The 26,503-nt window shown below is 41.5% G+C and overlaps 1 protein-coding gene across 1 annotated transcript in view; it reads right to left on the reverse strand.

Annotated features, from left to right (window-relative positions):
• LOC137439735 (tripartite motif-containing protein 14) overlaps positions 1 to 26,503 on the reverse strand; it is a 76,281-nt gene that overhangs the window by 23,807 nt on the left and 25,971 nt on the right. The window contains exons 2-4 of the mRNA XM_068135785.2: positions 25,414 to 25,499; positions 24,842 to 25,267; positions 20,631 to 20,726 (exon numbers count right to left, since the gene is read on the reverse strand). Of these exons, the coding sequence (XP_067991886.2) occupies positions 20,631 to 20,726; positions 24,842 to 25,267; positions 25,414 to 25,434 (543 nt within the window). The 5' untranslated portion in view covers positions 25,435 to 25,499. The remainder of the gene's footprint in view (positions 1 to 20,630; positions 20,727 to 24,841; positions 25,268 to 25,413; positions 25,500 to 26,503) is intronic.

Below are 26,503 nucleotides of genomic sequence, written 5' to 3' on the forward strand. Positions count from 1 at the left end.
AGCCCAATGGGCTAAAGGGTATTGTCGTCAGGATGTCGTCTTGACGGACGCCCGCCCGCTTTTGGTTTCTGTCCATTTCAAGGAGAACGGCTTGTCCAATTCAATCAATTTTTGCAGTGTATGTGTGTGTTGGGGTTGAGTAGAGGAAGGTTCCTTTCGAAATGGGCGCGCTGCGATTTTCAATATGGCCGCTGTGGAAGTGTAACTCAGTGTAACTTATTGATTGGCACTGGTAACTCATTGATTAAAGACTGGTAACGATTTCGTAAATGGATGCCAAGAATGTGCACGAACATGGTAATCTCTTGTCCACCTGGTCACAGCCCCAGGCTGGAGCACCCCCCTATCGTTTGGTAAACGGAACTCGCAGCAGGAGGGGAGCGAGCTGATGCCAGGACTCGGTGCATGCATGACCTCGGGGCATTAGCGGAGAAAGGATTAGCGCGACAAGGCCCATAAAAACCAGAGCAAACGATGAGTCAGGAGACTTGTGACCAGAAGCTCTGACCTACGGAACGGAACGGAACCCTGTGAGCAGCGCTGAGAGAGAGCACTCATACTCAGAACCTCTGCCCGACGGGAATGGCGGAGGAACATCGGCCGAACGAGAAGGACCATGCGGATAGAGTTAACCTGGTCCATTGAGTTAAACGGTATTATTTACCAATGGAATAAAGTGAATAACCAGTTAATAAACCAGACCTTTTGTAGAACCTGTGTCCGGTCATTGGAGTCTTGAGTCTCACCGCACCATTTCCCCTACAATTTGGAGGCACCGCTGAGATCAATTGGACACATACAAGACCTTTAAAGGTGAGTGTGTCTTGTTTTTGTCCAGTATGATTTACGAACTTGGGAATAGTTATGTGTATAGTTATTTTGTATGTTCAGTATATGGAGAAAGTGGTGTTTGGGCTTCTCCACGCACTATTGGTGCAGGAGAGCCCTCAGAAGGAAGATATAGATGAGACCTTTTGGCTCCGGTGATGTGCTCGCGACACAGAGATCCATTTGAGTTGGTCTAGGGTGCTGGGTAGTGGATCACAAAGAACCATTGCTGAGCTGGTACTCCCGGGTGCTGTGGCTACTACCCAAAGAACCATTTTTTGTATGATTAAGATGGAACGTTTTAAACGATTGTAGCTATTATTCGTGTTTTTCTCATGATTTCTGTAAAATACATATTTTTCCTGCGCTGCGTAATTCTTCTGACACGCGCCACTGATGTGCGCGAAGCGAACGAATGTCTGCCTGCATTCGCCTGTGTGATTGAGACTGCGTCTTTGCGAAGATTAAGTGCATAGTCACGCAGATACGCTGGTTATTAAGGGCCTGGCTGTGAACTGGGAGCGGATGGCCCGTGAGTGCACCATGAGACCATCTGCTTCCAAGTCGTGTAAGGCCGGTACACTCGTTTACACACCCGTACACGTGTAAAGTAGTTTTTTTTTTTTGCACTTGCTCAAAGCACGCGACTTGCTCGGCGTGCGACAGGGAGCCGGGAAATGGAGTTATATTTATATATATATATTTTTACCTCATTCCAATTTATGGTATTGTGACAAAACGGCTTATATCTTTGGAACGACTGGTCGGATTTAGACAAATTAAACGGAATTGTGTAGGACGAAAGCCGTGGGTCCAAAGTAAGGAAAAAAAAAAAAAAAAAAAAAAAAAAGGGGTGGAGGAGAGAAAAAATTTTTTTTTTCAGTTTTCCCGCCATGTCTAAAACTCGTTCGATCAACAAATAAATTCATGACAGACAACCCCATCTCATACCGGTCCAGAATTATTATGAAAGATGGCGATTGGATGAAAATTGCATCAAATTTTGTCCAGGTCCATCACTAAGCCTTTGAGACATGCTTCACGGTTGAATGAAGGACAATAATTAAGTGCTTTTGTGGAAAAGCAATGGCAGACCACCCAATGTCACCACTTTCATGAGCTCAGAGAAATAAAAAATTCCAAATTCCACTCTGATGGCTCAATGGAAATAGGCAGCAGAATGAAAATCAACAGACAATGGAACAGCTAGCGACGAGTGTTTGTGAGTAACAACCACCCTCTGGTCGAGGCTCATAGGAAAAGTGATACTTATTGATTCGGCACGCTTACAATAGATATTAATGGCGAAGGTTGTGGTTGGTTCGATTTTGCGAAATGAACGTTCTTTGAACAAGTTAAATGGAAAAATAATGAAAAAGTATATAACTGTTTACTCTCTGAAACTGGGTATTGTATAGAACTCTGGGTGTAAGGATGTAAGGATGTAAGGATGTAACGATGTGAGGTAATATTGAGTTATGGAATTAATTGCTTTCAACAATGCAAAGGGTGACAAGATATGGGATTTTAATGGGATTTTAATGGGATTTTAATGGGATTTTAATGGGATAAATATAGAAGATGTTTGTTTTTGTCAAGAGAAAGTGACAATTGGCGGAGAAGTCACAGAGGCCGGGTTTTGGGCCTTTGACAGCAGAGAAATTGAGTTTTGACAGCAAAAGACTTCCAAATAATGGTTGTGGCAAACAGTGACTTCTGGGATGACAGGGGTGTGGGGTATTTGGCATCACCAGACTAGCTTATTGGTTTAGGAATGTTTAGAGGTCATTGCAATGTGATAATTACTTGTGATCATTTGTTGTTGGAACGTTTTGGGAACATTCAAATGTTGTGGTTTGCTGACGTTTCCACAACGTCGCCACAACGTTTCACTTTCGTTGTTGCAACGTTTTGCTCCAACGTTTTGGGAACATTTAAATGTTGGGTTTTGCTGACGTTTCCACAACGTCGCCACAACGTTTCACTTTCGTTGTTGCAACGTTTTGCTCCAACGTTTTGGGAACATTTAAATGTTGGGTTTTGCTGACGTTTCCACAACGTCGCCACAATGTTTCACTTTCGTTGTTGCAACGTTTTGCTCCAACGTTTTGGGAACATTCAAATGTTGGGTTTTGCTGACGTTTCCACAACGTCGCCACAATGTTTCACTTTCGTTGTTGCAACGTTTTGCTCCAACGTTTTGGGAACATTCAAATGTTGGGTTTTGCTGACGTTTCCACAACGTCGCTACAACGTTTCACTTTCGTTGTTGCAACGTTTTGCTCCAACGTTTTGGGAACATTCAAATGTTGGGTTTTGCTGACGTTTCCACAACGTCGCTACAACGTTTCACTTTCGTTGTTGCAACGTTTTGCTCCAACGTTTTGGGAACATTCAAATGTTGGGTTTTGCTGACGTTTCCACAACGTCGCTACAACGTTTCACTTTCGTTGTTGCAACGTTTTGCTCCAACGTTTTGGGGACACTCAAATGTTAAGTAAATCGGATAAGAATTCACGAGTTATTTAATTATTAGCGATTAATGAAGTACTTATTTAATTAATTACATTTCTTATTAAATTACAGTAATTACATTACAGTAATTACCTGAGGTAATTACAGTAATTACAGTTCCGGTAATTACAGTAATTACAGTAATCATCTATCTATAATTCCAGTAATCTCTGTGTGTATGTGTGTGTGTATGTGTGTGTGTATGTGTGTCTGTGACCGCTGTTTCTCGACAACCACGGGTCCAATATACTTGAAACTTGCCAGGTATATTGCTGGGGACCTGAGGATGTACCTTTTCAAGGTTTCATATTAATCGGAGAAGTAGTTACCGAGCTATGTCCAAAAAACGATTCAACCAATCAGAGAGCAGCGAGCTATCACGTGTGCCGAACGTGGCGAACAGACTCTGCCTCGGACGGCACATTTGAGAGCGTATTCATTTATTTCACGTTGGCAAACTATGTTGGCGCTATGTTGGCGTTAAACTATGTTTTAAAACTAATTAAAACTAATTTGCGATTCATCGTAACTGCGATATGCGACCTTCCGGACAGTCAAATGAGGACGTCACTTCCGGACTTACGGATAGTCATAGTGACGACGTACTGATGCTGAATGTGGCGAGCAGACGCTGCCTCGGACGGCACATTTGAGAGCGTATTCATTTATTTGACGTTGCAATCTGTGTTGATTGTTGTAAGGTACGATCGATTGTAGTACACGTTTATAATAACTCTGCCGATACAGGCCCGATTAACTGCAGCGCCATCCGAGCTGCGGCGTCGGGACGATACATTCATTGTACGGTCACATCACGCACTTACGGGCACGCCCATGGGCACGCCCAGACATTTTTTTTTTTTTTTTTGGCAAGGAACGGGCACCCACGTACGGGCACGTCCTAGTTACAGTAATTGCAGTAATCTTATTACAGTAATTACATTACATTAACTCAGGCACCTTTTGAGTAAGGAAGCTGATATTTGGACATGACACTGACCAAGTGATGTGGCTGTCAAGGAAAATTTTGATTTATTGATTAATCATATAATAAATTAACTCGTTGATTTATAAATGACTTATTTAATTAAAAGTCCTCAGAGATACATCTTCGGATGAAATACTTGCAGATTGGTTATGCTATGAGCCAATTGATTAAGGAAAATATTTTGTGATGGCCATATTGGCAATTTCGTGGCCATATTCGTGGCAACTCAGTTAGTGCCACTGCACCTTTAAAATGCATCCCTGCGTTCATTTTTTCGATCGATTGAGTTGAAATTTTGAACAATCGGATCTGGACTGTCGTTGTTAACGACTCTAGCATGCACTCGTCCAATCAGGATGGAGCGGTATGGTCCCCGGATCATCACTGCCCGCAGTGTTAATTAGTTTTACTTTTTCTCTTGGTCATATAATTTTGAAGACATGCATGTCATGATAGAGGAAATGTTTGTTCTGTTGAACGGAATAAATGTTGTTTATTTGTGTGGGTGTGTATTTCTTGTGTATTTTGGATATATTTTCACGACTAATTCCAGTTAACATCCTGCAAAATTTGCTCGTTTGCTGGCCGAGTCGAAATTGCGTTGAGTTTCTATGGCATGCGCCATTAAAAGCTCTGTGTAATGGTTGAGCTCCCTTTATTTCGTTTTGGTCATGCGGATGAGCAGACAAAGTGACGAATGCTGCGGCTGGAGCAGTAGAAGCGATGTTTTTAATTGAAACGATGTAATGAGTAATTAAAAGTGGGAGGGGGCAACACCACGCATACCTCTTTTAAGGTGTGTATAAACCCTGGAATAAACGTGGGAGGGGGCAACACCACGCATACCTCTTTTAAGGTGTGTATAAACCCTGGAATATTTCAGCAATCAATACAATGCTGAAACTATGTAAGTTAAGTTAATGAGTAATTTAATGAGTAACTTAATGAGTAATTTAATAAGTAATTTAATGAGTAATTTAATGAGTAATTTAATAAGTAATTTAATGAGTAATTTAATGAGTAACTTAATGAGTAAGTTAATGAGTAATTTAATGAGTAACTTAATGAGTAATTTAATAAGTAATTTAATGAGTAATTTAATGAGTAATTTAATAAGTAATTTAATGAGTAATTTAATGAGTAACTTAATGAGTAATTTAATGAGTAATTTAATGAGTAATTTAATGAGTAATTTAATAAGTAATTTAATGAGTAATTTAATGAGTAATTTAATGAGTAATTTAATGAGTAATTTAATGAGGAATTTAATGAGGAATTAAAAGTGGGAGGGGGCAACACCACGCATACCTCTTTTAAGGTGTGTATAAACCCTGGAATAAACGTGGGAGGGGGCAACACCACGCATACCTCTTTTAAGGTGTGTATAAACCCTGGAATATTTCAGCAATCAATACAATGCTGAAACTATGTAAGTTAAGTTAATGAGTAATTTAATGAGTAACTTAATGAGTAATTTAATAAGTAATTTAATGAGTAATTTAATAAGTAATTTAATGAGTAATTTAATGAGTAACTTAATGAGTAAGTTAATGAGTAATTTAATGAGTAACTTAATGAGTAATTTAATAAGTAATTTAATGAGTAATTTAATGAGTAATTTAATAAGTAATTTAATGAGTAATTTAATGAGTAACTTAATGAGTAATTTAATGAGTAATTTAATGAGTAATTTAATGAGTAATTTAATAAGTAATTTAATGAGTAATTTAATGAGTAATTTAATGAGTAATTTAATGAGTAATTTAATGAGTAATTTAATGAGGAATTTAATGAGGAATTAAAAGTGGGAGGGGGCAACACCACGCATACCTCTTTTAAGGTGTGTATAAACCCTGGAATAAACGTGGGAGGGGGCAACACCACGCATACCTCTTTTAAGGTGTGTATAAACCTTGGAATATTTCAGCAATCAATACGATGCTGAAATGATGTAATTTACTGTGTAAGAGGGTCGACCTTGGGTTTGTTTGGGTTTTGTTGTTTATTTTTGTGGGTGTGTATTTTTGTGTATTTTGTATATATTTTCACGGCTAATTCCAGTTAACATCCTGCAAAATTTGCTCGTTTTTCTGGCCGAGTCGAAATTGCGTTGAGTTCCTATGGCATGCGCCATTAAAAGCGCTGTGTAATGGTTGAGCTCCCTTTATTTCGTTTTGGTCACGCGGATGAGCAGACAAAATGACGAATGCTGCGGCTGGAGCAGTGGAAGCGATTTTTTGAATTGTTCAATGATTATTCGATATTGTTATGACTTATTGTCAATAGGTATACTAAGTGGCCATGAGGTAGCCTGTTGCTATGTACAGTTTTATTCTATTGTTGATTATACCACATAGCTGTGGTGATAAAGGAAATGTTCGTTTTAAATAGATGATTATGATATGACCATGACTATAAAATTATGATGATTATTATGAATGATATCATAGGGTTCAAATGCAGAATGATTGCATGAACTTGGGAAAGAACTTTCAAGCCTATGGGATAAATTGGGTGTTACAAGCGATGGAGTTTCAAAATTTAGCATGATTGAAGGAATGTTACAGTCTTATTTCAGGAGTTTTACGAAATTTATATTGCCAAGAGATTTTGGGTACTATTAAAAGAAAAAATGATGAGATATTTTTCCCAATGAACTTTAATATCTGCCATCCATGTTGGCTGTCTCACGAATGAAGGATGAGTTGCCTTTAGTGGTTGCAAAGAAAATTTGTGGAGACCAGGCAAAATGGGGAAATATGTCAGATATGACCCTAGGACAGGACGGTGATTCATCAATTGACATGAGGTACGAACCAGAGGTGACGACCGATGAGATTCGATCTCAGTCAATGGATGGACCTGTCCTGACATCATTGGGGAAAGGGCTTATGCAAGGAGTCATCCAAAATGATTAATTTGATTTATTGATGAATATTGATGAATTAATTGAAATTGAATAAATGATTGAATTGTTGATTGATTGAATCTAATTGATTGAATTTAATTGAATAAATTGAACTGAATAAATTGAACTGAATAAATTGAATTGAATATATTGATTGTTTGATTGATGAAAATGCGGTCTCAAGAAAGAAGCTTTGATATCTTTGTGAGATATTATCAATGTGAAGACAACCTTGGAAAATTGAGCAAGGTGGTGAGTTTATATACAGATATATATGTGCGGTTACCATTGTGTGATTTCCCCGTCAACAGAGGACGGTGATTGAATCCAACACCTGAGGATTCACCCATTTCATACTGACCCTCTGGCTCATCTGCAAATACTGATCTGTGAGATTGGATTGTGCAAAAGCCACAGGTGAGGGAGATTCTCTGGAAATCACCATTTGAACAGGTGGAGAGATCCTTCCTGGAGGTACGAGTGAAGCTTTAGAGGAACAAACTACAACACATCCAACGCTACTTTGATAAAAGGCAGAATGGGAAATGGAGCCTGCAAGAATACACATGGACAACCAGAGATTCCACAAAAAGGTACTTGTACACATCATATGTACGACCGTTATGGTGCCGAAGCTATAAGGCAGGTCGAAAATTGGTATTTGTGGACAAAGGGACATGATGAGGAGTTTCCAAGAGATGGTACATTTGAGCGAAGTCGATTGGAAAGATTGGAACAAAGATTGAAAGCCAGGAAGAGACAGAATCTAACGGTAGACTGGCTTGCATTCCATCTTTGGGATGGTGAATCCAGACAACGGGAACAGCAAGAACGGATAACGGATCTAGAACTTAAAATAAAAAGGATACAGGATACAGTGGAGGAGACAAATGCACAACTGCCCTCGAAATTAGGAATGAAAGTGACAGTTGTCCCATCTGATTTCCAGTTGTCTCCCCAAAAAGGACGGTACAGAGAATTTTTTCGTGTTTCAGGAGATAACGAGAGATTGCAGTGGCAACTCAGGGATGTAGAGATGCAGCCCAGCAATACAAGTGCACAGGTGCACAGACCAGGCAACGACAGAAACCGGTGTTTCAAGTGTGGACGGATGGGACATTGGAAAAGAGGATGTCCGTATACCAAAAGGAAGACAAGTTCATAGGGTAAACCAAGATCAAGGGTACCAGTGCTGACCGATACCTCAGACAATGATTAGGCCTTCATTGCGACAAATCCCAAATGACAATTGGCCTCAACAAATTAGATTACTGGACAAACATGAATAACTGTCGATGATTCTTGGGTCTGAAAAGTTTTCGGAGCAAGAATTATTCATTTTTTCTTTTGCTTGTAAGCAAATTAGTAATTAATTGATCAAATGCCGAAATTGGATCTTTTATGTTGGGCACACAATTTTAAATTTACAAAGTTGGAACAATTGCTTTGCAAATTTTTGAAACCAAGTGACAAGGGTCACATGATGATCAGGTGGGAATTTCGGACTAGTGTTCCGCATGATTGATAGGTCAGTGGTCGACTGACATGCAAATGGGTGTGTAGTCAAATTTGGATAAATTATGGTGGGAACTGAAAGGGTAATTTCAATGTGACATCATAGGGGTTTTTAAAAAAAAATAAACTTTTTGGTCCATTTGCGTATTAGCATTTATAAAATTGAAGGACAAATTTTATGAAAATGAAACAAAACTGACACCCAACCTGATCTGTAAATAATGGTTCCAACGCAAACAAATATGCATAATGCATGCGTGTGTGTGTGTTTTGTGTATCAATGTTTGTGTTTGTTGTTATTTTTTGTGTATCAATCTTACAAGATTGTTGACACCGACAGTGTGCCTTGTCTGAAAAATAGATAGTTCCATGGGGAAGGGATCGCATATCGAGAGAATTCATAAAAAATAAAAAATAAAAAATAGAAATATAATTTGATTATGAAAATTATCACTTTGTCAAGGGATATGGAGAATAAAGATTTGATTTGCTGAGTTATGAGCAGCTATTCATTAATAAAAAAAAAAAAATTGGAAGTAATCTTGGGATTCCATTGTGATCGAATTTATATGAGAATCAAAGCTATTTATGGATATGAGCTTCATAAAAATGTGGGAGTACAAAATTAGCCAAATTTTGGAGAGGTCTTACACTGACTTCCCAGAGTACTCTGCTCATGGATTTTTATATATATAAACTTGAATTTTATCAGCATATAAATTGTGCTGTATGTATGGATGTGGTTTAGGCATAGATGATATGGGAAAATAGTAAAGAAAATTTTGCTGGTTTGAACTATTGTGGGTTTGCAGTTCTGGAGTTCAAACAAAGTCACTGGTTAACAGATGAGAAAGGATAGTAAATAAATTATTCGATGCTGGGCAAATTAAGTACGATATTACTAAGACTTATGAGAGCTATTGTTCTTCCTTACAGCAGTGGAAAATTATTGGGAAAAATTAGATCCAACATAATGAATCTATAAAAGAATGTGATAGGGATAATATCCTCAATTTGTACTAATTATTTGATTGTGGGTAAAGGAATTAATTTATCGTAGTGGATTGTTAACAGCAGCCTGAAAATGTCCTGAGAGTGTGCATCCATGTAATCAGAAATCCCAGATTTGTTTTTACAAACAACATTTTGGTAGAGGTCTTGTGTGGACGAACACTTCCTTGGTAGATAAAAAACGGTACTGCATGCTGGCAGCCACTTTTGCGGCCAGTTAGGCCAAACAAATTGAGAGGAAATTGTAGTTAAATACGTAAGTTACACATGGCTATTTGAAAAAAGGAAATTTGTTGAGATGGGAAACATTTTTCGAAGGTTTATTAAAGTGTTATAATATGACATGTGTCAAGGCAAACTATTGGATGGGAAAATTAGATCTGGCTATAGAATAAATTTATTGACCCCTTGAAGTTAATTCTTCGAATCATTGTTTCACTGGCATTTTTTGTTCAAATTGGAAATAGTTTGGTAGAGCTTTGGTTAAAACCTTTGGTTGCGGTATCGTGGAACGAAATGACAAACCATAAGAGATTGATAAGAATAGGAAAAAATATGGACCCAAAATAGAAAGTTGGATTCATGCCCCTCATTGCAAACATGCACATGGGGCTAAGGTGGACGATCCCACAGAAAATGAGGCTGCACCTAGCAGCCCAGCAGAACATTCAGTGGCAGATAAATGATAGTCGTGATTTACAGTCATTTGAATTACATTTTAACACCCCTTGCATTGATAAACATTACATTTTCAACATGTGATATTCCTACTTGGGATAGTGACATTTATTTGCCTACATGACATACAATTACCTGCTGATATTAATACAACATGAGGAAAAAATGTATCACAACTACACTCATGATCAGGGGATTGAGTTCAACCCCGGGAGATAGGGGGATCAGGGTAAGACAAATAATCTGATTTATGTTACATATTAAGGGATTTTCTTTATTTACCTTTTAGGAAGCTTGTTAGTTTGGTATATAATGTTGAATGTCATCAACATATAATTATGTCATAGGTATGAATATATACAAGGAGTAGCAGACTTGTTTGTTGGTTTAGTAGTTATATTGGCAATTGTTTTAGTGGTGGCTTGCTTGAAAGCCTTAGTGACGGTGTGTTTGAATAAGGTAACCAACAACACGATGATAACGCATGAAGTGACAAATGAGGAAAGAAATGTGGAACCAGAAAAGGAAGACTTTTATGGCGACATAATTACTGAGATTAAAAGATTAAATCAAGTGATGTTGCGAATGAATACAGTAGAATTAAGATAATGGCATAACGACAATGTTATGAGTTGTGTCAATTACAATATCAGTGAACTCATATCACCACGAGTGACACACTGTTAGGAAAAAAAAAGAAAAAAAAAAAGAGGGAAAAGAAAAAAGTGGAGAGGAATTATGGTAATAATACATTATGCTTAATTTGTTGGTTTGGGAAAATTGTTGTTGGGAATTAGGTATTCCCGTTTGTGATTGTAATCATATACAATTTATTTTCTTAGAGTAGTGCTAAAATACCTGCATGAGTTAATTTTTGAACTATATTAACCTGAAAGCAATTGTGGATGCTATTCTTAGTTTAGTAATAAAATACATACCTGATTGAATATTATTTGTGTGACGCATATAAATGAATATAACTTTTTGTGTTAAGGAAAAACAACAAATTGTTGAATGTGAAACTGTCGGAAGATATACATGATTATGCTGATTTCATGGTAAGATGTACCCTATCTGATTCAGTGTGTGCGGAAAGCAGATTCAGATGTGACTGAGCATAAAGATAAGACGAGATCACATTTTGAAGGGAGTGCTAACGGAATTGGGAAGAAGTTCGAGAAAGAAAATTTGTGGCTAAAAAATGAAGTTAATCATGGCATACACCCTCTTTCTCAAAGAATGATGAAGACATTCTCCCGTGTAACTTGGAGATGAATGCTTACCTTCACCAAGGAAATTTATGTGACCATTTGCCTGGATCACACTGCAACATATGAAAGAAGGGCGATCACTTACTCTTGTTCGAAGGCTTCGAACATTCATCACATCAGAAGTTGCAGGACAACGACATTTTACCTGCAACCTCTGTGAAATGCGGGGACATATGTTATTACTTCACCAACGTCGGGGGAACCAGCATGGAGCTGCAAAAAAACGGCTGTGCCCTTGTCACAACAGCTGTACACGATTCTGCTGGTTGCTCCTGGTAAGGACCATGAATGACCTGAACACCATGGTCCCAACATCATTGTGGATGCATCCGGCATCCCTGTTCCACATCTTGCTGGCCAATCAACGTCACACCAATACTTGCTGCCCACTCACAATGAGGGAGGAGGCAAGTCGACTACAACTGGGTGAAGGCCTTGTTCAGGAATTACAATGGTTTACAGCAAAAAGTGGCAAGAATGCTACAAGGAGAGCAGGGTCAGTCTATGACTCCGCAATGTTACCACAACAGCGAAATCCTACACGAAGTAGTGCAGGAGCTATGAAGACATTAGGAGAAAATGTTTCATACCTGGATTCAAACACAAGTGATCAGCCCTTCCTTTCAAACAAAGTCAACATTTGTGTGGAGGCAAACGTTTTTGCCAGATGGTGCAGATGCTTTACAAAACTTGAAAATGAAGTGAAATTGTTGTATCTTGGTGATGGTGAAGTGTTGTTTTGAAAATATATTTGTGATGCAAATGCAATAGATTGAACAATATGGAAGGAGTCAATGACCAACGAAATGTTTTGTGATTCTTGCAGGATGACGGTGTATGCCTAAGGGAATTTGATTACCAAAGTTATGATTATTTACTTATACTTGTAATGATGTTTACTTGCAGTGATTGATTATTTACTTATACTTGTAATGATGTTTACTTGCAGTGATTGATTATTTACTTATACTTGTAATGATGTTTACTTGTAGTGATTGACTGTTTACTTATATTGATGTTTAGATTAATGGTTAATATAAACAAAAACAAAAAGATGAGGGAATTGTGGAAGTGTAACTCAGTGTAACTTATTGATTGGCACTGGTAACTCATTGATTAAAGACTGGTAACGATTTCGTAAATGGATGCCAAGAATGTGCACGAACATGGTAATCTCTTGTCCACCTGGTCACAGCCCCAGGCTGAAGCACCCCCCTATCGTTTGGTAAACGGAACTCGCAGCAGGAGGGGAGCGAGCTGATGCCAGGACTCGGTGCATGCATGACCTCGGGGCATTAGCGGAGAAAGGATTAGCGCGACAAGGCCCATAAAAACCAGAGCAAACGATGAGTCAGGAGACTTGTGACCAGAAGCTCTGACCTACGGAACGGAACGGAACCCTGTGAGCAGCGCTGAGAGAGAGCACTCATACTCAGAACCTCTGCCCGACGGGAATGGCGGAGGAACATCGGCCGAACGAGAAGGACCATGCGGATAGAGTTAACCTTTTTTTTTTTTTTTTTTTTTTTTTGTATACAAGGTCGAGGCTCGTGAAAGAGCGAACATTAATCACACAGAAAGACAAACCGACACATAAAACATATAACATAGGGAGCGGTAGACAAGATGGGGAGAGAGGGGGAAGGACACAAACACAACATTTGAGAGCAGGGACCGAGAGACATGGAGACATCGAGAGATCTGAGAGAGGGCGAGGGCTTTAGGGGGGGGGGGGCGTGGGAAGGGGGCGGTGGGAGAGGTATAAAACATATGGACACTGCCAGGACTTCCAGGAAAGAAGTTGGAATTTCAAACAAGGTGGATCTGGGGTGAATTAGCGGGGGTAGAAAAGATCAAGGTTTTGGATGGGGGAAGATAAGAGATGGTGGTGAACAGCTGTTTTAAAGACCTGGAGGGAGGAGTGGGATTGAAGGGAGTGAGGGAGTTTGTTCCAGAGGCGGGAGAAAAGAGGAATGAAAGAGTGAAGGTGAGCAGAGAGCCGAGATTTCGGCAGTTTAACCATCAGAGGGTTGCTGGCAGATCTTGTGCGACCTGTAGGAATATTTGGGGGACAGAGCACAGAGAGAGCTGGGGGTGCAAGGCCGGAGAGGAGTCGGTAGAAGACAGAAAGACCACCTACCTGCCTGCGGTGAGTGAGTGAAAGGCCCTCAGAGATAGCTTCATCGCGGGAGATTCCAATAATTCTGAAAGCTTTGGTTTCAACAGCGTGAAGCCGAGCTAGGTGTGAGGCAGGAGCACCGGCCCATAGGGGAGAACAGTATTCCATTGAGCTGCGGATGAAAGCCTTGTATGTGGTGAGGAGCTCAGGTGTGCCGAGGAAGGACTTCGCACGACGGAGGATGCCCAGTCGGCGACTGGCTTTGGAGGCCAGCTTGGAAATGTGGTTTTCCCAAGAAAGATCATGGCAGATAGTGAGACCCAAAATCTTGAGCGACAGAACTTCTTGGAGAGGATTGTTGAGAAAGTAGATGGGAGGGTTGTCCAGTCGATCTTTTCGGAGAGACATAGTAAGAGTGTGAGATTTGTCAGGATTGAAAGACATGTTCCACTTGTTTGACCAGTCTGTGATTTTGTCCAGGTCTTCAGAGAGTGAGGAGGCAGCAGACTGCCGATCTGAGGGAAGAGGAATGGAGCGGCAGAGAGTGGAGTCATCAGCAAAGAGATAGAGAGGATTTTCGAGAGAGTCAGAGAGATCATTGATGAAGACCAGAAAAAGCACGGGGCCCAGAACACTGCCTTGGGGAACTCCAGCCTGAACAGGAAGAGGAGATGAGAGAAACCCATTCAGGGCCACACGTTGACGACGACTAGAGAGGAAGTCCGCCAGCCATGCGTGGAGATTTCCATGGATACCAAAGGAGGAGAGTTTGGTGAGCAGAGCGGGGTGCCAGACCGTGTCGAAGGCACGTGATATGTCGAGGGAGACAGCTCTAATTTCCTGTTTGGCATTGAGGACCTCCATCCATTGTTGAGACAGCAGAAGCAGCATGTCCAGAGTAGAGTGACCTGGTCTGAAACCAAATTGATGATCAGAGATCAAGCCATTGGAGAAGAGGAAAGATTTCATATCAGAAGCAATGATGGATTCCATGACTTTGCTGATAATTGGGAGAAGGCTGATTGGTCTGTAGTTGCTAGGATCTGTTTTTGCACCTTTTTTGTGCAAAGCGGTGATGTTGGCTGATTTCCAAGCAGATGGCAGTTGACCTTGAGCAAAAGAGAGGGTGAAGAGAACAGAGAGAGGGTGAGATAGAGCAGCAGAGCAGGATTTTAGGACCCGTGGGCTGATGCCGTCGGGTCCAGTTGCAGAATCAGAGTCGAGGGTTGACAGAAACTTTTCCACCTTGTCAGGAGGAAAGGACACGGAGTCCAGGAGCAGCAGGGTACGACTGGGTATGGTGGGTACAGAGAGGGATGGGTTTGGGACACAAGATTTAGAGGCAAACACAGAGTTGAGGCATTCAGCTTTTTCACGTGCGGAGTCAGCTGTGTAGCCGTTTGAGGTAAGGGAGGGGATGGAGGGGGAACAAACACCAGAAACGGATTTGACCAGACGCCACCAGGATTTGGAAGAGGGAGACAGATAAGAGAGTTCGGTCTTGAGAACGGAGAGATATTGTTTCCTGGCTCTCCTGAGGGTGGACACACACTTGTTTCGGGCTTTGTGAAAGGAAATGAGATTTCCTTCCGTTGGATTTGCTTTCCAGGAGACGAAGGCAAGTTGTTTCTGGGCAACAGCCTCACCACAAGATTCCGTGTACCATGGACGGGAGGAAGGGTATGACAACTGAAGACGAGATGGGATAAATCTGTGCATGAGAGAGAGCAATTTACTTTGGAAGAATTCCCAGGATGAGTTGATGTCAGAGGTGGTAGAGATGGGAGACCAGTCCAGATGATTGATGGCTGCTTGAAGACCGTGCCAGTTGGCCTGAGTGAAATGCCAGACTCGTCTACGCTGAGCAGGCTCCCTGAGGATGGTCAGAGAGATGTCCACTTTAACAAGGACATGATCAGATGATCCGATCGGAGCAGAAGAAGAGCAGCAGACATTTTCAGGGAAGTTAGTCATAACCAAGTCCAGAAGAGAAGATGTTCCGTTGACTGAGATCCGGGTCGGGAAATTGACAGATTGTGTCAGTCCCAGTGAGTCGCAGAAGTCCTTTGCTGAGGAGCCATGGCTGGTGAGAGAGGTACCCACACCCAGCCAACTGGCATGATGACAGTTGAAATCACCACATATGAGGAAGATAGAGTTGGGATGAGTAGATAGAAGTTGGTCCATATCATCAGACAGCGAGATGTAGATGGAGTCATCACTGTTTGGTGGACGGTACAACACACATATGAACAAGAGGTGGGAGCGAAGGGGAAGCCGTAGCCAGAGGTATTCCTGGGGGTGAGGTGGAGAGAGTGCAGTGCAGGGCGAGTGAGGAAGAGAGTTTTTGATAAAGATAGCAACCCCGCCTCCAGGACGAGGCTCAGGTCTATCATACCGGAGGAGGGAGTAGCCCGGGAGAGATACTATGGAATCAGAGACATCATAAAGGAGGAAAGTTTCTGTTAAGCAGATCACGTCTGGTTTGACAGAAGCAACCTGTATGGAGAGATCAGTTAAGTTTGAACGAAGGCCCCGGATGTTTGAGGTCCATACCGTTAATGAAGAGGAAGGGGGAGCATCAGATACAGAACAGGGGGGAGGAGGGGTAGGGTAAGATGTGGAAGAGGTGGAAGAGGTAGGGAGAGCTGTTGAAGGTGTGTCAGAGATTTCAGAATAGCTCGGAGAAAGGGAAGGATGGGGCGGACAAAAGGTTTGATGGTGATTGGGTGAGCCACAATGAGGTGTTATTTGAGGAGGGGGAAGAGCGAGGCAGAAGGTTGGGGGAGATGGAGGTGAGAGTTTGAAGGGGGAAGAAGCGGGGAGGACGCTTTGAGGAGGGGGAGTGAGCGGGGGGAAATTGAGAAGCAATGAGGGTGGGGAGATTTGAAGGGGAGGGGTGAGGGGGGAGTTTGGGAGGGAAGGGACAAGGGGAGGGATTTGAAAGGGATGGGATATGGGGGAGATTTGGAGGGGAGGGGTGAGGCAGGAGTCTAGGAGGGGAGGGGCGAGGGGGCGTCTTGGCGGGGAGGGGTGAGGGCGTAGTTTAGGAGGGAGGGGGCAAGGGGGGAGATTTGAAAGGGATGGGTGATGGGGAAGATTTGGAGGGGAGGGGTGATGGGGAAGATTTGGAGGGGAGGGGTTATGGGGAAGATTTGGAGGGGAGGGGTGAGATTGGATTTTTGAAAGTGTACGATTTATGGGAAACGAACATTTATTGCAAAATGAGTTTCTTGTGATCTTCGAGTTAAAAATACGTTTAAGGACGCTGGATGGAGGATGGAGTGCAGGAGAGTTTAGGGAATGTAGAAAAAAGGCACTATAGGAGATGGATATTTTTTTTGGGATGAATTGATTTGGTGAGCAAGTCGAAAGCAGCCTTTTAAAGAAGAAGAAGAAAAAGGTGTTATAAAATATGACGGAATACATAACTTGAGGGGAAAGTGTAAACATTGAAGGTTAATGAGGGAAAACTATCTGGGGAAATGGGGGAGAAACACGTGGTCGAAGAACGAAACAACGAATAAGAATGAATAAACGAATGAGAACAGAGAAGGAAATGTTTTTTTTTTTTTTTTTTTTTGAGTCCATTGAGTCCATTGAGTTAGTCCATTGAGTCCATTGAGTCCAACCTGGTCCATTGAGTTAAACGGTATTATTTACCAATGGAATAAAGTGAATAACCAGTTAATAAACCAGACCTTTTGTAGAACCTGTGTCCGGCCATTGGAGTCTTGAGTCTCACCGCACCATTTCCCCTACACCGCCACGGTAGCCATCTTGAAATTGGTTTCCATCAATTTCCAGCAGAATGGCTTGTCCGATTAAATCCATGTTTGCAGTGTGTGTTAGGGTTGAGTAGAGGAAGGTTCCTTTCGAAAATGAGCGCGCTGCGATTTTCAATATGGCCGCCACGGCAGCCATCTTGAAATTGGTTTCCGTCAATTTCAAGGAGAACGGCTTGACCGATTAAATCCATGTTTTCAGTGTGTGTTGGGGTTGAGTCGAGGAAGGTTCCTTTCGAAAATGGGCGCGCTGCGATTTTCAATGTGGCCGCCACGGCAGCCATCTTGAAATTGGTTTCTGCCAATTTCGAGCAGAATGGCTTGTCCGATTAAATTCATTTTTTCAGTATGTGTTGGGGTTGAGTAGAGAAAGGTTCCTTTCAAAAATGGGCGCGCTGCGATTTTCAATATGGCCGCCACGGTAGCCATATTGAAATTGTTTTCCGTCAATTTCGAGCAGAACGGCTTGTCCGATGAAATCCATGTTTGCAGTGTGTGTTGGGGTTGAGTAGAGGAAGGTGCCTTTCGAAAATGGGCGCGCTGCGATTTTCAATATGGCCGCCACGGCTTCCTTTCGCCATGCATGGGCTGAGGGGTTACGCCCGCTTTGCGGTGCTATTTATTTTCTTTGCAAGAACAAGGCTCACGGAAGAGCGAGATGAAAGGGTGCAAGTCAGACAACAGGTGAACACAAAAGGGAATGAACAAATAAAAAAGAGGAGGGGGAAACATAGTAACTTGCAATAGCAAGTGAGTCTGGTTAGGTGTGGTTAATATGGACAGCAAATATTGTGAGTCGAGATAGTGGATGACATGAGATGGTAGTGCCCTGTGCACAGCAATTTTTGAGGGACGAGTGTGATTGAACAGCCACAGCAATACAGGAGAAAAGAGGAACAATGGAGTGGAGGTGGTCAGTGAGCCTGAAGTTTGGCAGTTTAACCAGGAGGGGATTCCTAGAGGAACATGTGCATTGTGAAGTTGTTGGAGAAGGTCAAAGAGAGCTACACTGGAATATAGTCTGTAAAAAGAACTAGAGAGGCCACCGACCTGTCTGTGATGTGAAAGCAACATGCCCTCTGCTTCAATCTCATTGTAGGAGATGCCAAGAATGCTGAAAGCTTCCACAAAATTCCAGGCGATACAGAAGTGGTGATAGAGTGTCAGCCCATGCATGGAGAGAAATGGACAAAGGTTTCGGAGACTACCAGTAGTTCTGTTTTTCAAGGAATGAATTTGGAATGACAGAGGATGCTATTTCTGTGGCTGGCTTTGAATGCCAGCTTTGTGACGTGGTCAGCGCAGGAGAAGTCATGGCTGATGGTCAGGCCTCGAGGTTCAGAAACAGAAATTCTTCCAGTGATTGAAAGACCAGCATCAAATTAATTGACCATCATCCATCATCATCATCAAATTAAGACCATCAAAGACCATCATCAAATTAAGCAGTAGTGGTCAGCGCAGGAGAAGTCATGGCTGATGGTCAGGCCTCGAGGTTCAGAAACAGAAATTCTTCCAGTGATTGAAAGACCAGCATCAAATTAATTGACCATCATCCATCATCATCATCATCAAATTAAGACCATCAAAGACCATCATCAAATTAAGCAGTAGTGGTCAGCGCAGGAGAAGTCATGGCTGATGGTCAGGCCTCGAGGTTCAGAAACAGAAATTCTTCCAGTGAATGACTGTGGAAATAGATAGATGGGTTCGTTTGATCATCCTTCCAGAATGACAGAAGGAAAGTATGAGATTTTCTACGATTGAAAGACCAGCATCAAATTAATTTCAAATCAGCAGAGAGACGCAGCTGCTGTCTGCCTATCAGTAAGCATGGGGGTAAAATATATGGCGTCTTCTGTTAAAAGGAAGACAGGGTTTTCTATAGAATAAGAAAATTGGTTTATGTAGATGAATACCAGACTAGGTCTTAAAGACTGCATTGGAGCACTGTTCCCACTGGTAGAGGAGAAGAGAGGGTTCTGTTGATAACAACATGACTGGATGAGTGGAGGAAGTCAGAATTTCAGGAAAGAAGGTGGCCATGTATGCTACACACAGTGAACTTGGCAGCAGAGCAGAATGCCAGATAGATTGGGTCATGCTGAGATATACTAAAAGAGATGGCCACAATCATTTCAGATTAAGGGCCTCCAACCATTTCTGAGAGGAGCAGCACCATGCCCATATTTGAGTGACTGGGTTGGATTTCAAACTGATGGTCGGAGATCAGGTTGTTTGAAAAGAGGAAAGATTTGATGAAATGATGGATTCTGTTACTTTTATTAAAATTAGAAGTAAGCCCCCTGGTCAGTTCTTGAGAGGATGTATTTTTGCATCGTTGTTATGGATGGAAATAAGGTTTGCGGACTGCAACGCAGATGGTAGGTGACTAAAGTAGAACAGACTGAATATTGTAGACTGAGGAGAAGCAAGAGCAGCAGAAGAGGATTTGAGAACATTGGGACTCGTGCCATCTGGATTCATCACCGAAGCACGATCGAGGCTGGACAGAACTTTCTCTATATTCTAGGGTAGGTTAAGGATATAAAGTCCAGTAGACCATGGTAATGAGGGCATGAGATGTCGACCGAGTGGGGTTGGTTAGATCCGCGAGATATGGAGGCAAACACCAGGTTGAGATCACTTGACACTTTCTTTTTTTCTTTTTCTTTCACTTTCCTTTTCTGATTAGAAATCTAAACTGTAAAGGGTTGAAGATTCATTCAGTGAGAGAAGTCGAAGGAACAGGCAGAGAGATGACAGCTGATAAAATCGGTTAGAAAAGAGTACGAAAGATTATGCATGGGTTGGTATAAAGTAACGGTTTAGAAATGAAATAAAATATTGCAGCTCGATTTGGTAGACAACATTGGTGACTTAGTTTGATCAAGATCAGATGACCACAGGGAGGGTCCACAGGCTTGTCTGTAGGAACATTAGTGGCACCCCTTCATCAAGTCTGCATTTCCTTCCTAATTTCAATTGGTGATTGACCCGATGCGAAGCCTACCTGCGTGTCTTCGACCTCGCGCTGCACCTGCAAGAGCCGAGACCCAACGCACTGCATCAACTCCTCCAGGTGTGGAGCCTCTGCAGCCAACCTCTCCTAAATCAAAAGTTTCATGGCAGAAGCATGGTGCAGAAAATTGGTGGAATTAAAACGTAGTACATCCGACATAACAACATGTGAAATACATTCACATCATGCAGCACAATGCGGTGGAGTTTTAGATTCAAAAATTGTAAACAATTTTAACTGCATTTTCCAACAAGCAAAAGTGTTTGTTTTTTAAAAGTTGAAAATAAGCAATCACTCTTGTTTGATTTTTCTACTTTTATTGCCCTTTACTTCCATGCCACAAATATATCACGAGATTTATAGCGTAGAGTATATAGATTTATGTTATTTGTGAGGCGAAGCATTCCTTTATCCAAAAGAAATTTGACAACCTCTCATCTTCTTTCACTTATAGATCTTCCTGGTCCTTAGCTAAAAGTACGTATCTCCAACAACTTCGGTCGCTCTACCTTTCCTTCGCTGTTTCGTTCTGATGATACCATAGCTGTCTCTCCGAGTGATAAAGCAACTCTTTTTGGTTCTCTTTGCTCCTCTAATTCCACACTGGATGACTCTAACATTCCATCTCTCTCTGATCCACCCCTTACATATCCTATGCCCCTCCCTAGAATCCCTTTTCATGGAGCCAAAACAGTATTCCTCTCTCTGGACACGAGCAAGGCAAACGGACAAGATGGCATTCCTCCTCGTGTCTTGAAGGAGTGTGCTTCAGAACTTGTTCCCGTGCTTGCTCATTTGTTTAGTTTTTGTTTAAAAACCCAAACTTTTCCTCTTTCCTGGAAACGTGCCTTGGTACAGCCTATTTTTTTTAAAGGTGATCGGTGATCTGTTAGAAGGTGATCTGTGTTTCCCCCTCCTCTTTTTTTATTCGTTCATTCCCTTTCTCTTTGTGTTCACCTGTTGTCTGACTTGCACCCTTTCATCTCGCTCTTAAAAGGTGATCTGTTCTGTCTCCAGCACTCTTCCTCTTTTTATCAATGACCTTATTTCTTCTACAAATAACCAAATGCACTCACTCGTATGCTGATGACTCGACATTACATTCCTCCATGTTTTTCCCATCTGCTCCATCTTCCTTCACTTGATCTACATCTTGTTTGATCACAGCCACCTCTTTAAATTCGGACTTGGACGACATTTCCCAGTGGGGTAATGTAATCAGGTTGGGTTTAAATGCTTTTAAAACTCAATTTCTTCCCATATCTCTCTCTAAAACTCCTCCCAACTCTCCAATCCCCTTTGAAAGCTCCACAATTACACCATGTGATACAATAAACCTACTAGGTATTACCCTAACATCAAATCTATCCTGGAATCCACACATTACACAAATAGCTAAGTCCAGTCAGCCTTGAAGAAACGAGGAGTCCTGTTCAGAAGTCGAAGATTCTTCTCCTCTCAACAGTTGCTTCAACTATATAAATAATTGATTCGTCCTTGTATGGAGTACTGCTCTCACATCTGGGGAGGTTCCAGCTCCACATACTTACTGGACAGAATTGAATCCAAAGTAATCCGACTTATCAACTCTTCCAATCTGACCTCAAAACTTGACCCGCTCAAATTACGCCGCAAAGTTGGCTCTCTTTTTTTCTTTTTGGATACAAGGTCGAGGCTCGTTCGTGTAAGAGCTAACACTGATCACAAAAAGACAAACTGACACATAAAACATGATAAAGGGAGCGGGAGAACAAGATGGAGAGCAGGGACATCGGGAGATCTGTGGGAAGGAGAGGGCTTCGGGGATTCTTTTAATCTTTTCTACAAACATTACTTCCGTTTCTGCTCCCAAGAACTTGTTGCTTGTGTATCTCCGCCATTAGCGAGACCACGGGATACTCGACAAGCCACTACATCGCATGATTATTGTGTGGCCATTGGCAACTCGAGGGTGGGCTGTTATGTTTGATTCTTCCTCTCCACTGCCAAACTCTGGAACTCTTCACCTTCTCATGTATTTCCAAACACTTATGACCTTCCCCTTTTAAAAAAGCAGATTTTTTTACTTCCTCAAAAAGTCCTAGACTATTCTCTCTTTCTTTACTTTTCTATCAATGCAGCTCTTTTATTTAAGGCCTGGCTTTTTATCTTTTTATTTATCTTTTATCTAAGGCTCGTAGTGGAGCTGCCACACACACATCAACATACAGACGAATACACGAGACACCAACATAGGACTGTTAGATGAAATAAACACAGACACTGAGCTTGGAGGATGTATCATCACCTCTGGCACTCTGGGTACCAGCGCCTCCACAATGATGGCATGAATGCCAACCTTTGGGGATTGTCCGTGCAATTATCCTTTTAAATGCTGAATGCCAAGCAAGGAAGAGGCACGTACCATTTTAAAGTCTTTGGTATGACTCAGCTGGGGTTTCAACCACCGACCTCCTAGATTCTGAGCAGACGCTCCAACCATTACAACACCGAGTCTGGTAAATGGAGTGCCCCTGATGCACAATGGAGTGTCCTTGGAACAATAAAAGAGATTATACAACATTAGGCGCAAAATTAGGGCAATACAGGGGCATGATGCCATCCAAGTATCGTTAACGCCTGCTTATTGGACTGGGATTAAATTGCAAATTCGGCCCGCTGTTTGCAACATTATGCAATTTAAACCGAGGCATAGCTGTGCAGCTGATACATTGTGCCTGTACTTTAGGGTGGGAAATAGGAGCCTGGTCAGAGTCCTGACACACGATGCCCTGCTGTTGTGAAAGACACCTTGGCATCTGAAACGTCCACCAGATAATGCCAGCAGACGAGATTAATGTCCCTTCAAGAGATGGAACACACATTGACACAACACCCGACCTGCAAAGCTTCAGTCTGGCAAAAGGGATGTATGAGGAAGTATGACTGTCTGCTTGTGTACCTTTCACATGACCTTACTAGTTACCCTGTGCTCGTGAAGCGAAAATCAGGGTTAAGCATTCAGGTGCGTACGTGTGCCATCTCTGCATTTTAAAAATTCATTTTCTCAGCAACCGTTGGTCCAATTGACATGAAATTTTCACCATAGGAGGGCCTCCTCCTGTAGAATATTTTAATGATTATTATGACGCCATAGATCACGTGGTACAGGCGCCATCTTGGAAAAAATTCGCACCTCTATATCTCTGAAACCACTCCATGGAAAAAATTCAGACCTGGCTCATTGTCAACGACTCCCCATGGGGAATAAGATATGTTGATGGTGATGTCATCGGTGCCTTCGTTATGACGTCATAATTCGACAAATACAACACTTATCCATCTGATCATCATTGAAAAAAATTTCAGCAACTGTTGGTCTGATGGACATGAAATTTTCATCATAGGAGCGCCTCCTCCTTTAGAATACGCTATTGATAATAATGACATCATCATAGGTCACGTGGTACAGGCGCCATCTTGGAAAAACCAAAAAATGTTGCACCTCTATATCTCCAAAACCACTGCATGGAAAAAATTTAAACATAGCTCATTGTAAAGAACTCCATATGGGGAATAGGTGTTGTTAACGATGATGTCATTGGTGCCATAATTATGACGTCATAATTCGACAGGGACAACACTTAGTCTGATCAGTTTGAAATGTATTGAGCATGATCTTTGCAACAATTATATTAGAGAATATAAATTTATGATGTCATCACTCACGTGGTCTGGCAGCCATATTGGATCAAATAAAAAAATTGTTCAAAAACAGAAGAGATGGCTCACAACAAGTTGACTGCACAGTGTATGTATTCTATGAATACTATCTAGTTTTTACAGATATCATGGGCAAGGGATCAGATCATGCTTCAGGTAGTTCATTGTCCACAGATGACCTATATTAAAAGCTTCATTGGTGAAAGTCTTACTTTTTTGTTTATAACAAGAAACCTTCATTTGATGGCGAGGAGGGGAGGGGGGTTGGAGAGTGTGCTGGGAAAAATGCAAAAAATCAACTGATCTGGTGCTGGTAAAAAAAACAACAAATAAACAAAAATGGAGTTCGTCAAGTGGAAAAAATGAATCACAGGTTTCCCACCAATGTTGCAATTGTTAAAGCCGCTGCTTTACATACTTAGCTGAACAAAAAGTTTAAACAATATTTATTTTGTCACTGGGACCTGCAGACCATTCGTTTTATTTGCTCAAATGATTACCTTAAGCTCAGTGTAAGCGACAGCTGCTGGAATAATCTTATGGTCCTGATGATCTCCAACCATACACATCAGGCAAATCAAGCTGTTGTCATTCTTGCAGTAAAGTTGAATAAACTGCCCATGCTTGCTGCATCTCAACTCCTCCACCTTCACACCCGGCTCTACCAGTCGGTGCCATTTCTGTTGGTGTGGCTTCGCGTGCTTTTCACAGCATACAATCTCACATGGTACACATAGCTTGAACGCTTGTGCTTGGCACAACTCACAACGGATCTCAGAGTCTTCCAAGGCATTTATCCCTTCGCCCATCAAATCATGTCGCATTTGTTCTCTTTTCACTTCTTGGGCCTCAACTTGTAGTTCATCCTCTCCCAGGCTGAGCTTGATTTGTGCCACCACGCTGGCGAGGCTGACGCTCCTTTTGAACTGCAGGGTTTGGGAGAAAACCTCATGACATGTGGGACAAGTACAAATGGTCTTGCTTTCCCATCTCTCCCGGTACTCCTCAACACAAATTAAACAAAATGAATGGCCACAGCCCAATGTTATGGGTTCTTGAAATATCTTCTTACACAAGGTGCAAGTGAGCTCATCTCCACGAATTTGCGATTGAGAAGTGGCCATATCCTTTGTAGCGAAGCCACAGTAGAGGAAAGATCTGCAGGGAAGAAATAATTGAAGCTGTATATGGTAAAGGACAGAGATGGAGGCAATTCATCATCATCATCATCATCATCATCATCATCATCATCATCATCATCATCATCATCATCATCATCATGTACCACGCCCTATGCAGAGCACTGATGCTGCCGAAGCAGTTACTCGATTACAAGTCACAACACACCGACATATATATATATATATATATATATATATATATATATATATATATATATATATATATATATTCTTGGGTAAAATTCCAGGGGCATAGAAGGGCATGGGTGTATGTGCCATGTGGCAAAGTATGGAAAATAAGGTATTTTTTTACAAGTTGCCCATAAATTCGTACACAATTTTTAGACCCAGAATCGATTATATCTTGTCATTTCAGACAACTGAACGATGTAGTAATATCACGGCAAAAATTATTAATGGAGAAAATACGAATATAAATTACCTCCTTCCGATGAGAAAGAGCCAATCATAGAGCAGCGATACATCATGTGATAATATCGGCCAATGAGCGGCCTTCCCGGTTAGCAGTTAGGGTTAGATTTGGGTTGGGGTTACATGAGATTCATTCAAATTTGATATTTATTTCGGTCAAAATAACTCATTTTTGATGATTGGGATGGGGGTCCTATCTCAAAAATGAGTCATTTGCTGCCAAAATGAATATCAAAAAACATCAGAAAACCCTAGGTTTGACGTGAAAAACGATTATGGGCAACTTGAAAAAAATTTGCCGAAAAGAAGGGCCATTCCATAGCTTGAAGAAAATGCCAAACAATACAAAATAAAGGGCATTCAAAAAATCTTGTGTGCATGCTTGACTACCCTTGTGTTCTGAGGAGGAACCAAGTAATGTTCTAGAAAAGTTCCGATAAAGGGATGCCAATTTGATTCATACAGCTGCATGAAGAAGTAAATGTATTTTATTTGCCAGATGTGGGTTGCCCCTTTATTATATTGTTGCGGTTTTGAGAGTGTACATAT

Source organism: Myxine glutinosa, chromosome 1 (assembly GCF_964187855.1).
Source record: "Myxine glutinosa chromosome 1, kmMyxGlut1.1, whole genome shotgun sequence".
Lineage (NCBI taxonomy): Eukaryota > Metazoa > Chordata > Myxini > Myxiniformes > Myxinidae > Myxine > Myxine glutinosa.